This window comes from Heliangelus exortis, chromosome 1 (assembly GCF_036169615.1).
Source record: "Heliangelus exortis chromosome 1, bHelExo1.hap1, whole genome shotgun sequence".
NCBI classification, from domain to species: domain Eukaryota; kingdom Metazoa; phylum Chordata; class Aves; order Apodiformes; family Trochilidae; genus Heliangelus; species Heliangelus exortis.
Window position 1 is genome coordinate 88927354 of NC_092422.1, and position 14770 is coordinate 88942123.

Below are 14770 nucleotides of genomic sequence, written 5' to 3' on the forward strand. Positions count from 1 at the left end.
AATTTGAGGCAAGAGCTCTCCTACATGATCCACTTAACAAGGTTCGGCCAAGGATTCCTGATCCTCTCAGAACTGCAAGTTGTATGCAGTTAATGTCTGATTCTGTACCTGTATTTATCAGGTAATGCTAGTGGGCTTATCACTGTAGTTTATAAGGAGTAATTTCTGAGACCACCATTAAATACTAAATTTGGAACAGCAAATCATTAGCTTACAGGAAATGGACTGAAAAGGAATTTTGATGTGATCATGCTGTGATGTGATGAAATCATTTCATTTCTTACATTCAGGTCTTCTAGCCATGTATGTATTCTTAAATAACTTCATTTTTTCACTTCTTGTGTAAAATAGAGTGACTCTGAGTCTTCATTAATACAATCTAAGCGTAGACTACATAGACGGAAATATGCCAGTTACCGAACACGGAATAACATTGAACAGCTGGAGTCTTCTGATGAGGAAAGAGAGAACTGCTTTGGCTTGATAGAACAGGTAGGTTCTCTTCATAGTTCTGTGTTTTGAATTTGAGTTTCTCAGTAAGTGAAGTTTCATGTAAACTTGCCTTTTTCTTTCTTGAAACAAGCAAGCAAGCTAAAGAAAACCCTCTTTTACCAGGGAATCTATTTCCGTAAGCATCATTAGTGCTATCAGTTCTGAAACCTAGATATCTGTTGTTTTAGTAATGACAGTCTTAGCTTTCACTTTATAAATGGTGTGGCTGAATTATTTTTGCTGAGTGACTTCTAAACAGAATACACAACCCAAGGCAAAACTGGTACACAATGCTAAGGCTGGCTAAAAGTGAAGTTTGGATTTTGGATGCGTTGTGTTCCTTCCTGTGAAAACCTTCCAAATATGTGAATGCACCTAAAAGTGGAAATTTTGCAGGTTCTTTGAGAGTGGTACAGCCTGGTAATGTGCTTCTACCACAATCTGTTTATCCTGGCTAAGTCCTTGGGGCTAAAAGAGGACTTCGTGTGTAGAAGGAGCTTTTGGCTGTTATCAGATGCTGTATATAGTGGTAGGACTGCTTGGACTACTGTTGTCCTGCCTTGCACACAAGGAAATAGTCTCAAACTGGGATAGAGGGAAGAAGTGGAAGGAGCAGAGAAGGTTTTACTTGTTGGACTGGTCACTTATATTGTTAAGAATAGTGAACAAGATCAAGGATGTTCAGGAGATAATTTTGTTAGACTAAGAATGATACTCCTCAGAACTGGACTCTCCTAGACTCTTAATTGTCTTGTGAAACAGTAGATCACTTAGGGTGGAAGGGGACTTGTCAGGACACTTCTGGCACCTGAAAAATTCAAAGCAGACAAAATGCGGATAGGAGTGTTACGTGTAATGTCCTGTAAATACTACACATACTTTTGAAGTGATGTTAGATCTATTAATACTGAAACTAATAGTACTTTAAGAAGCCAAACTTAGATATAAATGGGGTTTGAGTTTGTCCTTTTTAATGCTACAAATCATAGGTTAAAAGAGGAGACCTGAATAATGAGTGTTGTCCATCCGGTACACTGTATGAACAGATCTTAGGCAAAAGGCTGTTACTTTGCTAATGACAAAAAAAATAATCAGTTTGACTAATTCAAGCACTATCAAAATATACTTACACATTTCAATATGGAAAACATTAAGAAAAATGATGTTAATATAAATTGTTGAACAATTATCAGAAAATTGCTTAAGTTGTAATCTGTTTTGATCTATCTTGACACCTCCCTTTTGCATTTACATATAAGCATGAATATACCAAATTAGTACTTGGTCAATCTGTTGATACTAAAATCAGAAAAATCACCCAATTCTAAATGGCATAAATGGTTGGGAAATGGTTGGGGGGAAAAAAAAATCATGGAAGTGCCACTCCTGTAAGAGAATGTACCTACAGGATGTGTGAATGGGAGATGTGATAGTTCTTGATTTGTTCCTTTTTCGGTCTTCATATTCTTCCTTTGCATTCTAGTGAGTTTGATTTTATTGTGTATTTTTCATGACCTAATTACATCATTGTGAGTCTGGAATTTGAAGGAATCAAAATCACCCATCACTTTCTTCTGATAAATGATGTGAACTGAGACTGGAGGAAAATAGAAACATCATATGGTATAGAGAGATGTTGCTTTTGAAGAGTGGGTGCAGTGGTTAGATCCACATGGGGCTAATAAAATATGAGTGAATATACAGAAGTAAATGATTAATAGTGATTAATTATTAATGCTGAATTCCTGAGGTTAATAGGGTAAGTTGAAATCAGCTACAAAGAAGAACTGCTTTTATTTACATTTCATCTTTTTACCTTATTTCTTCCTAACTTGATAATATGCAGACAGGAATGGGGAATGTGGTTTGTGTTTCAAACCCTTAAAACATGTGTTGTGAGAAAGTTTTGTACTGACTGGATATTTTTAAATTCAGGAAGCAGAAGAAAGTGAGGGCTCTGGCTCATCTGAGGAAGAGGAAGAATGGAGAAGTGACAAGAAAAGTAACAGTAATAGTTCTAGGTAAAAGCAAATAAACAAATTGTAGCTTTTACTGTAATGGCTTCTGCTTGAATTTTAGCAAGTTAAAAGCTGTATGGAAGTTCTGCTGTGCTTTATATTTTTTTAAGGTTGGTTTTTGAGTGGTTTTTGTTTTGTACTGAGTTTGTTTTACAGTTTTTTTTTTTAATGCTGCAGCAACAGTCAGTTGCTTGCTCTTACAAAAATGATTGAAAAAAAATCCTAATTTTGACAAGTTCATAATTTTATTTAGAGCTGAAGATATCTGACTTTTTAATCACTTTACTATGACTTTTTAGATACTCTTTCTAGAACTCTGCAGTAGGAGAACAAAAAATACCAACAGAGAAAGATGGGAAAAAAGCAAATGTGTACTTGTGATCACAATTTCCAGACTTTCATCTCACAATTTTTTTAAAATAAGATTATTGATTTTTAGAATCCACCGGACTCGAGTTTTGTTTTTTTGAAAAAAAACATGCTTTGTATTACTGTGGTTAACAATTACTTTGAGTTACTGTGGTTTAACAAAAAATTGTTAAACATCAAGTGAAGTAATTGTTCTGACAAAAGGTCAAAGTAATTTTAGTGTTTTGATAAAGCTTTCAACAGTAATCTGTATCTGCATCTGTTGATCTTAGAGATTTTATCATCCTGAAATACTGACAGCTTGATTCTGGTTTTACTTTTCCTGACACCATCCACTCTGGACAGTGATTCATCCAGTAGATACTCTGACTGGATTGCTGATGCAGGAATTAACCTACAGCCTCCCGTACGGACTTCTCGGCGGAAAGCTGTCAGATATTGCAGTACTTCAGAAGATGAAGTATCAGCAGAGAAATCATCTCCTCCAAAGAGGAGAAGAAGGAAAAGACGAAAAAAGCCCAAACCCAAAAAGCAGGACGAGGTATACAGTTTATTTCTTCTGCTGACTCTTTAATGAATTTCTTAGGTTTTTAGACCTCTCCAATGGAAACTGTTAAAGTAGTTGTTATTGCCATTGGACAAGGATATTTGTATCCCTACATGAAATATACCCTTAATAAATCTGAGACCATTCTGAATACAAGGTATCTGCTTACATGTATGGAAAAATCTTCATCGCTAGAGAAGTAATTTTAGCTTTTCAGATAAAAAGGATTCTCAAGGTTGCTGGCATTAAAGAGTAAATTAATTATCAAATAACTGTATAGACTATTAGACTAAGACCCTGTTAAATTTGTTTTAACTAATACATCTTTCTGAAAACTTAAGGACTCTAATAGTTACAATGACTACTTATACTTCAGTTGAATTTTTGATTTCTTTGTAAGTTAGCAATAATTACTCATTTTTTCAGTCAGTGATGTTTTTAAGTTAACTTAAATAGTTATCCTTTTTGAGTCAAAGCAGGTATTACTTATTTTCTACCATAAAGGGGAAAACATGTTTTTTTTAATGGTTAAGGCAATGGTGTGTTTATCTCTTCATCCTTTCACTTTCTTTCAAGTGTTCTCAAAATACTATTTTTGAGTATTTAATTTAATCCAATTTACTGTGGAGTAACTTTCATAATTTTTCATCTTTAAATAGTTTCTTGCAGCTTGATAGATTTTAATTGGGTACTGAGACCGCCACTTCAAATTATAACACTGTTTCTCTTAAGACCTGCATAACAGTAATCTTGTACACTCAAATCTTCACATAGGAAAGACTTGCTTAGAATTAACACTAGAAATACAGTTACAACTCAAGCAAAGCCTTGGAAGCATTTTGTTAATATGTTTTGGAAGTGTATGTCAGTCTTTTTGGTGCCATGTCAGCAATGTGTCCATTATGTCTAATTTTGCTCTATTAAATGTGAAGGCGAATGCTTCAACACAAGCAGTAAACTTGGAATTGTCATATGATTGGCATCCTCCCATTTGGATAACAGACACAGCTCTTCGGAGATCCCCTTTTGTTCCCCAGATGGGTGATGAGGTAGGAATATTGGTTAAAATCTTGAAATGTTTGTGCTAAGATCATTGTAGTTACTAAGTATAGGCTAACATTTACTGTTTGGGATTTGTGGTCTTGGGGTTTTTTTAGGTAATATATTTCCGACAAGGACACGAAGCTTACATTGAAGCAGTCAGAAGAAATAACATCTATGAATTGAATCCACATAAGGAGCCCTGGAGAAAAGTAGTCCTTAGGGTAAGTCTGCATTGAAGACACTGTGGGTTCAGTAATAGTAGCCTGTGAATGAAGAATTGTATTACAACTGTTTGCAAAACATTGATTTATGAGGTAATAATCTTTCCCTAATGAAACAATAGGAGAAAGCTTCTCCAATTACCAGAGTGTCTTTGGAGTTAAGGCCAAATATAAATATAAATATGTGAAAACTGCCAGGTCTGAGGCACTGAAACCTCAAATACAGTTTGAGCATTTTTGGATGCAGTAATTCATGTGGTTGGTTAATTAATGTTAAATTAATACTTCTGTGCCTAGTCCAGATGGTAATACTTGCTGAACTGTTTGTTCTTACCTTTAGGATCAGGAATTAGTAAAAATTGTTGGAATTAGATACGAAGTTGGTCCTCCCACACTGTGTTGCCTGAAGCTTGCCTTTATAGATCACGCCACTGGAAAACATACGGACAAATCATTTTCTATCAGGTATGTGCATCTTTATTTTTTCAGAAAAGTATTTAAAACTGTTTCTTTCTGAGCTTCTTCCTAAAGCTTTAAGGCATACATACACATGAAAGGCATTATTTTTTATCTAGATACCACGACATGCCAGATGTTATCGACTTCCTCATATTACGTCAGTTCTATGATGAAGCACGTCAGAGGAACTGGCAAGCTTGTAAGTGTGTTTTCTAAAGATTTTCACTTATTTTGAAATCAATAATTTTGTCCTTGGCTGGATGTTTCTTGCTTGGAATTACAGGGGGCTCTGTGGTAGGTAAGGTCCCCTTGCCCATTAGAAATCTGAGCCTTACTACTAAGCATTTTGGAGGGATTACCATAGATCCAAGAAACAGTTTTCAAAACAAATATTGAGACTCTAGTGTTCCCTTGTCTTCATAGCTATGTAGCAAATGTATTTAGATTTTAGCGCTTGTATTTTTTTGGTATAGTAAGTTGTCTGAGATTTTATTGAATATCAATGGGTTTAGAACTTTTATACAATAATCAGAAATACAATAATCAGAAGTTTGTTTTTATTTTTTTCCTAATTGCATGTATAAGAATCATAGTTACATAACTTTTCACAGTAGAATATCTGAGCAGACTTTTTCACTCTAGCTGACAGGTTCCGATCCATTATTGATGATGCATGGTGGTTTGGAACAGTGTTGGGTCAAGAACCCTATCAACCTCAGTATCCAGATAGTCACTTTCAGTGTTACAGTGTTAAGTAAGTATAAATAGATTCAAAACTTCTATTGTTAGTAGTGTGGGTTGCCTTTTACATAGCTAGATTATTGGTATAAGAAAGTATAACAAATAGTTAAAATTATTTTACTTACTGTTTTATTGCTGCTTAATAGTTTCAGGTTGCTAATCCAGCACAATGTGAATGTGAAATAACTTGTGCCAACTTTTTAGTGAATCTAACATGCTAAAAGATGTTACTAACCTCACTCACATATGTGAATAATTTTTTATAATGGCTAGTGCTGGAATCTCTTCCACTAAGCAAACAATTCAATTTCCCATGTACCGTAATTATTGGTATATTAAAGAAATATTAAATATTAAAGAAATAAATAACACTATCTACTTGGGAACATAATCTACCAAACCATGGATGTTTCTTTTCTTCTCTTGCTGTGTTGTTTTACTCAGCAGCTTCATAACTAAGAAGATACAAATTCTTAGCTACCTTAATTTCAGTTTCTAATTCCTTTTGAGAGGGCAGAGATAGATACATCTAATGTCAGATGATTATGAAGTCACTGAAGTAATCCCTGAAAAGGAAACTGTAAGAGCCATGACCTATAGTTACCAATGCTACATTACTTATGTCACTCCTTTGTTTGTAATTGTTCATTTTGCTGCTGAGTAAGATTGGCCTAGCGGACATCTGTGTCCTTTATGCCCGCTGTTGCTGCTAAATTCTAAAATGTTTATATAATATTGTGCTTACTGGTAGATTCAGCTGAAGACAGAAATGGTGACAGATAGTCATTGACAGTTCTCAAAATGTCAGTTGTGTATGCAGTGGTAGCTACAAAACCCAACAAGGTGTTGACCACTATCAGAAACAATATCAAAGACAAAAGAGCATTGCTCACGGCTTCCTAATACTTGATTGTCTTGGTGCATTTTGTGTCTCAGCATCCAAAGGAAAGATGTAATGACTTTGGGAAACATAAAGAGAATAGCAACTAAAAAGGTGAAAAATGTGTACCAAGTGCTTTCTGAGTTAAGATTAAAAAAAAAAAAACAAAACCAGCTCTTCAGATGTAAGAGAATGTTGGACAGGGTGTGTTCATAGTCCACAAAACCGTAAAGGCAGCAGGCGAAGTGAATAGAGAATTATCATTCAGTAGATTCTGTAATGACAGAACTAGAGATGTGTGTTGAAATCTGCAGGGAATTTGAAAAAGTTTGGGGTTTTGGGGTTTTTTGTTTTTTAGCATTGGGGTAGTGACCTTTAGAAATACACAGGGGGTTGTGGAAACAGTATTAGCAGGTTCAAAAAGACAAAATGATTATTAGACAAAATAAGCAGATACTAAAGGAAACAGGTTGGGAGGTATTCACAAACATGGCTGGAACAATGCAATGATCATGCCTGTCTTCATGTGAAGATATGAAATGTTAAAATACCAAATAGCTCACTTCTTTCCCTGTAACTTCCATGGACTGTTTTGGTTAGTGAAAAAAACCACTCTCCTGTGGTTTGTTTTTTTCTATCTTACGTTTAAAGTTATCTCATTTTTCTACTTTAACTTCTTGATACAGGCTTTGTAAACTGAGTTATATATTGGGTAAGTTACATACAGCCAAAATCAGGAGCACAATTTTAATTAAAAATTTGTTATGAACAGTGTTTCCTTTTTGCACTGTGGCAGCTGATTGCTAGCTAATCCTTTTGTTTATATGTATGTTTATACAGTATATTTTATTAATACCTAAAAATAGATGTAATTTTAATATGTTTGGAGGGAATAATTCTGAATCAACATAGCTTTAATTTTATTTTTTTAACTTGGTGATTCAGGTGGGACAATGGTGAAATCGAAAAGCTTAGCCCATGGGACATGGAACCAGTTCCTGACAATGGTAGGTAGAAACTCACTTAATAAAACAGTCTAATGTGTTTCATCCTCTTTCCACCTCCTTCTTTCATTCAGGTAGTGGGTCTTAGGTGACTCTTTCTTATGAGTCATGCCACTAAGTCGTCAGAGTACAGTATCCATTGTGCACATCTACCTAACAGGTAGAACTGATGTAGTAATAGTTGTCATTCAAATTATAGAGAATGTCAGCAGGGTGTTTTTGTGTTTAGGCAAGAAAGTTCTTAAAAACAATCTTGCTCCAGATTTGGTGAAATATCTTCAATATACCTATATTTTTTGCCTTTGCCATTTTGAAAGAAATTCTTCTAATATGTAGCTCTGGCCTATGCAATAAAGCCTGCTACTTCCAAACACTTAAGTTTCAGTAACCTCTCAAGTTTCAAAAATCTAGTTTGTTGTAATACATTACAGTATAAGGGGGTAGGGGAAGAATGCATGTAAAATAATTTCCAGCCAGCAGATCATTACTGCTTATAGTTGAAACAATCTATTTATGATGTTTGCTTGTCAAATCAAAATTAACTGCAAATGGAACAGTTGGATTCTTGGTTTGTCTTACTCAGTACAGTTTTCCAGTGTTTGCCAGCACCAGCTGGGTGGAGGAAGGAGAATCTGTGAAGAGCTGAGGGAGTAGTTACTGAATAAGCTGTCAAAAAGATTAATTCTCTCAATAACCTTTGCTAGGAGTTAGCTCACTTCCCAGATGCCAGTAAAGCATTTTTTCTTAAAAACAAGTACAGTATGCACATGTAGATATTCATAGTAGACACCTAATTAATCTTTGAGGTGTTTAGCTGGCTGCTTCAGCCATAGCTTGTAATGATAAATTCTAAAAAACAGTTGGAAATCAAAATGTGAAATTGAAAATGTTGTACATTTTAGTTTTTGAAAAACAAGTACTCAGCAGGATTTTGGTTTTACACACAAGTTTAATTGAAACACAATTTTTGCATCACCATCTGTCTCCTAACATACAAAAGCTTTTCTTACTCTTTGTGAAGTGCTTAATGCTTCTCACATATGTTACTGAGGAACAGTCATATTATTGTTAGAGACTCAACTGCCTTATGTTTGAACTTGAGTCAGGATTTATTTCAACTGAACAAATTTTATCAGTTTCTTCTGAATGCTGTATGCTATGGCTTAAGTTTTCGTTTATATCAGTATTTTAATGGTCACTCCTTCCTTTAGTGGATTGAAATGTAACGAATAATATTGTCAACCACTTAAGTTTGATAGCATAAAGGAACTAGAATTCTTGAAAGTGGTACACTGATAATTTAATGACAGAGACATCCTACAGACACTAATTTTAAATTGGGATGGTAATACATTTCTAAGTCATCGTTTACCTGCTATATCAGAGGCAAATTGTAACTTCTGTCTTTGATCCAGTAACTTCTTACTTTGCCATGTTAAGAGCTGAAGGTTTGATTGTTGGGAGGAGCTACTGATTTACCACAAGAAAACTGGAAAGGGTGCACAAAGGGTAGTACCAACAAAGATAAGTACCACAGCAGCCACTAGGTTAGATGAAGGACAAAAATTGGCTGAAGGCAATTTGGAACTCCTTGTTTTCTGCCTTTCTTTCCAGGCAGAGTGTGTTTATTCTATAGGAAAGTAAACCTCTTGCAGAAAGGTTCTGTGCATTTCTGGAAAGCATTATTATGTAAACACTACTGTAGAAAACAGGTTTTAAACCCATTTTCTGTTGCTTTCTCTTCCTTTTGTGGACTGAAAGACTTACATACCACATTGAAATTCTGATTCACATTTGCCATTCTTCTCTAAAAATATTTATTCTTCATTCAGTTTACTAAGATAGATGCATGGTAGAACAACAGTGACTAGCTAACTGGTTGCAACTTTAATTTGTTACCTTTGTGCCCTGCAATCATAAGGTTTTGTGTCATATTTATCAAGATAGTGTCAGATGCCAAACTGATGCCTTGTCAAAGACAATGCCATCAAGAGCAGGAAAAGCTCATGCATATGAACCTGAAGTTCAGTTATTGGCAGCTTGCTCACTAAATCAGTATTGGTATGGACTGGTTATTGTATATATTAACTGCCTGTACCTCTGCTGTAAGCACTGCAGCCCTTCTGGGCACTCAGCTTTCTCTGACCAATATACTTCCCAAGATTAGACCATATGGTTATATATATGTGTGTCTGTGTGTGTGTCTGTCTGTCTGTATGTCTATCTATCTATCTATCTGTGAGCAAGTATGTGTGTGTACAAACAAGGCAGGAGTTATGACAAAATCAGGCTGCTGTAGAGAACACTAAGCAGAGATCTTTACATGCCTTTTGAGGAGGACAGTTTTGTTTGGTTTAGTCTGTCATTCTGCTTTGTTTGGTTTAGTCTGTCATTCTGCTTTAGTTGTTTCTCCTGCAGGAGAAAATCCCTTGAGTGCTTATGCAATGGAGTACCAGATAGCATGTTGAGTTCTTCTTGACACAACCCTGTGTAAGTGTAGAAGCATTACTTGGTGCTTTCTCTTAGTGTTGTCTTCAGGAAGTTTGGTTGCAGAATTTGTTTCAGCTCCAGGATGAGTTAGAAGGATCATCTAAACAAGTCACCTCTGCCCCTTCAGCTTTTCCTAGCATCTTTTTTATCCTTTTATTTCTTGAAGAACTGTTTCATCTTCAGTACTAGTTCAGTGGATAACAAATACTGTCAATCCTTCAGTGTAATAATGAGCAAAGAACTATAGATGGTTTTGGGTTATTAAGACTAATTTCCTTCATTCAGATGAAGGAAAAACAGTCCTTTTTGTAAACTTAAAAGTTCCCTCACCAGAGCTTGAGTTTTTTCTTTACAGTTCATTTCTGTACAGCTACATTCAGTTGTAGCTGAAATGTGTTTTAGAATTTGTATGTAACACTTTCATGGATTACAGTCGTCATAACTCTGAGGAGGACCATATCCTCTTTCTTGCTTTCATTTTTAATGGACAGACTCTGGCATGTTAATGGAAGTTCTTGCTGTTAGTTTCTCTGTATAAGCCTACACTCTTTATACTGTTGAATTGATCTGCTAATAAAAAATAATTTATCTTCTAATTCCAGTGTCCTAATCAGTACAAAGAAGTGATCTTGCCTACCAACACTGTCTGATAAGGAACATTCACATGCTTTCTTTTTTCTTTTCAAGCACTTAAATGAAATAAGGAACTGAACTTTTCAAAAACAACCAAAGTGTGGAAACTGCAGATTTACTAAAAACAGTCTATGAGTTTGAGGGGGAAAGATACCCCAGGATAATACATGACCTACTCAAATAATTTTGCATGGGCCAGACTTCACTAGTCTTGGGAAGTGTGATACTTTTCATGGAGCCAAATATCACAGCTTTTTATTTCTACTAGTTCTTTGAACTAGTTACTCTGTCATGTATAAAATCTGTCATTTTATTACTCTGTCATGTATAAAATCTGTCATTTTATTACTCTGTCATGTATAAAACAAATATATTTTTAAATGTCAAAAAAATCACAGTTGCTAAGCCCAGGAACCCATTATCACAATGTAGTACCTGTCTTACACATGTTTTAAGGTTGGGGGCACAAACAGACTTAGTTAAACTAAGTTATGACCCTGTGAAGGCATGCACTTAAAAAAAAAAAAGCATATAAATAACTCCTTTGAGTCTAAGTCCTCTTTTAAACCTAGTGTTTGGATGAAATGAGGAAAGAGTCATCTGGAAATGCAGAACTGCAGAAAAGGTGAATACAGGGTATCTTTGTTGGATGCATGTTCAGTACTTCTTTTCCCTGTCTTAGCATCTAACTCCATTTTAAGGCAAGATTTTTTTGTTGGTTATGAACATACGAGTACTTAGTAAGAATGAGTACCTAACAGTTTACCTTGTTTTGTGTTCTTGCTTCTTACCCTTTCCTGTTTGCTGTGACTCTTCAGTTGATCAGCCTGAAGAATTAGGAGCCAGTGTTTCTGTCACTTTTGAAGAGGTGGAGAAGCTGCTGTACAAACCTGAAGAAGGGGAGTGGGGGACAAGATCTCGTGATGAAGCATGTGAACGGATTATCAGTGGTATTGATCAGCTTCTGACTCTCGGTGAGCACGTCATCTAAGCTTTAGGTAGTTTTCTCCTAACATTACATTTATAAACAGGTCCCTGGAATATCCATGGCATCCTTTAAAAATTTTCTTTGATAAAGTACTGTAAATGTTCATACATTTTTATGTGTGGTTCTTTCTGTTTGTACTGAGATTTTTATATTCTTATGCATAATTGGCTTTATCATGAATGCACATAGCAACTGAACACCTGTCTCAATTTGTAATACTCACACAAGCCTTGAAATAACTAAATTCATCTTTCTGTTTCTTAACAGACATTTCAGCAGCTTTTGCTGGTCCAGTTGACCTGTGTACTTATCCCAAGTATTGTACTGTGATTGCTTATCCAACAGACCTCAACACTATACGGACAAGACTGGCTAACAGGTTTTACAGGTTAGTACTAGCAGTAGAAACTAGGGAGAATCTGGCCTTAAGTTTGTCCACAGTGAGATACAAACACACATAGTGGACACATACTTCACTTCTCCATGGGAATGAAAGTTTTGTGACTGGTCTAATGAGACTTTAAGTAAAGCACATATATCTTAACCTAATGTGTACAGAAAATTACTGAGAGAGAATTTCTGCAGCTTTTAAGCTTTTCAGCCTAGTATTAAAGGTGCAATGTTTCTTAATTTTAAGGAGGATCTCTGCATTGGTTTGGGAAGTGAGATACATTGAAAGCAACGCTAGGACTTTCAATGAACCCGGGAGTGCTATTGCCAGAGCTGCAAAAAAGATCACTACTCAGCTCTTAAAGTTTATCAAGTAAGTGGCACTTACTAAATAGTGCTTGAATACTTGTACTCTTAACCAGTAGGAGAGTATTAGCTACTTAATATTCCTTTGTTGTGAATCATGCTTCTTTTGATTTCTTTTTTTCAAGACACTGCAGGGTTCTTGTATACTTCTTTTTGACTATTTTCTTAACCAATGAAATATTTACAAGTTCTTTTTTAGTTCTTCCCTTAGTAGCATTGACTGGTATTTACAGCACCAAAATGTCACAGTGTGAAAGTAGCTAAACCTATAAAGTAAATTGTGTGTTCTCCAGGAGATGTAGAAGGTCCTAGTGTAGCTTGTCTGAGCTTGACTTAGTAGCTTGAGAGGTTTATTTTGAAAAGAAGTTAGTACAGGCCATCTTGTTGCAGGTAGATCAGGTGTGAAGGCTTTTTTATAATCCCTAATCTCACCCTAATCTTCACCCATCTCACTCCTCCTGAAATGCACAGCAAAGTGGATTACACAGTTTTTCAGATGTAGCATTACTTTGTTAATACTATAATCACCATGAGATTTTGATATTTAATTCTTAGATGCTGTCATCAGTTTATGTATAGCTTTTGGTTGCAGCTTGGTTTAATCTAGGAAATTATAACTATGTTTTAGCTATTCCATTAACAGATTTAATTGTATTACAGTGATCAAGACTGTACAAACATTTTTGAGCTGTGCAGCACAACTGATGATGAACAAGATTGTCTCGATGCTGATCTGGTAAGCTCCTTTTTGTGAATAATTCCAATAATGTATGGTGGTAAGAAAATAACATGAGCCATCAAATATTTTTGGTAAAATTGCTTAGTTATGTTGTGTGTATTGAAACATTTACACAGGTAATATAAACATGGAATACACTAGGAATGTGGGGAATGATGTGAAGAGATGCTTTATTAAAATAATATTGAGTTGTTAGTATTTAAGAATGTAGCAAATAAACATGTTTCACTGTGAGCCTGTGCCATCAATGAGAAGTTCTTCCATAGTTTGTGAACATTTCTGAATGTATTTCTTATTCTGAACCATGCTAATATGCAGTAATGTTACACATATTTTAAGAGTGGATGAGTAGCTATCTTTAATTGTATTTTAATGGTATGTGATTTAATTATATGGCTATTTCTAAGGTCAGAATTGTCAGCTTTTAGCATTTAAAAGTATATGAATGCCAAGCTTTATAATTGGTGTTTTGGCTCTCAGTTTCTCTGTGAACCACAAAAAGCATGAGGTTTGCATGCCTTACTGAGAGTTTAATGAAGTGCATTATCTTAAGTCTGACAGAGGTAAATAGGCACTGTTGTTATACAGTGACTGCTGTCTGCAGTGCTGTATATTCAGTAACAGCTTAACCAAAACTGCCTAAACTGATGTCTTTTTCCTGTTTTTATTGCTAACTGGGTGTTTACTAACAAGCCTTCATAAAGTTATAATGGAGTTGCTCTCCCTTTCAGGTTAACATCTAGGGAGGAAATTACCTTGAGTCATTTTAGTTCTTTATGTAACCTACTTAAGCATCACCTTAGTACTTCCATATTATAAGGTTTTTCTTTTTTACTAAAAGTAACCTAAACACAAGACATCTTTTCAGAATTTTTTATGTATTATCACTGAATTGAATTACTGATGATTTTTAGTTATTGGGGTTAAAGGTGATAGGTATCTTCTCATTGCACTTTCTGGGGATGTTTTTTCCTTTGTATTAAAGACAAGCTGAAGTTGGAAAATTTCAGTGGTGGTATCTAGGATGTTGCTTTTCAAGTCTCTCAAATGCTGTGGGGTTATTTTTTAATATGCTTCTGACTTTTTTTGGATAAATTAGAAAAAATAGATACTTTTACTACAGTATCAAACTAATAACACTTTAAGCATCTGTTATTTTTTTTTCTTACATAACTTTTAAGTTGTTTGATTGTATTTTGTGCAGGATGATGAAAAATGTCTTCCAAGAACATCATACAGAAGAAGGAAAGTGAGTTGGCTAATCCTTACTATACATACCAAATCATTTCTGGTAGGAAAAACTGGTTAACAGACTGCATTCAAAATCAGTGATGCTGAGTGATGCCTAATTTTATGAAAATCATAGAACAGAATTTTTCCATTGGTATT

General features: G+C 35.0%; 1 protein-coding gene across 1 annotated transcript in view; it reads left to right on the forward strand.

Moving 5' to 3' along the window:
• Positions 1-14770, forward strand: part of BRWD1 (bromodomain and WD repeat domain containing 1) — a 52612-nt gene that overhangs the window by 23691 nt on the left and 14151 nt on the right. Inside the window, exons 21-34 of the mRNA XM_071752986.1 lie at positions 352-492; positions 2428-2513; positions 3225-3420; positions 4359-4475; positions 4584-4691; positions 5032-5156; positions 5267-5349; positions 5793-5904; positions 7717-7778; positions 11717-11872; positions 12154-12274; positions 12524-12649; positions 13303-13378; positions 14586-14630. Of these exons, the coding sequence (XP_071609087.1) occupies positions 352-492; positions 2428-2513; positions 3225-3420; positions 4359-4475; positions 4584-4691; positions 5032-5156; positions 5267-5349; positions 5793-5904; positions 7717-7778; positions 11717-11872; positions 12154-12274; positions 12524-12649; positions 13303-13378; positions 14586-14630 (1554 nt within the window). The remainder of the gene's footprint in view (positions 1-351; positions 493-2427; positions 2514-3224; positions 3421-4358; positions 4476-4583; positions 4692-5031; positions 5157-5266; positions 5350-5792; positions 5905-7716; positions 7779-11716; positions 11873-12153; positions 12275-12523; positions 12650-13302; positions 13379-14585; positions 14631-14770) is intronic.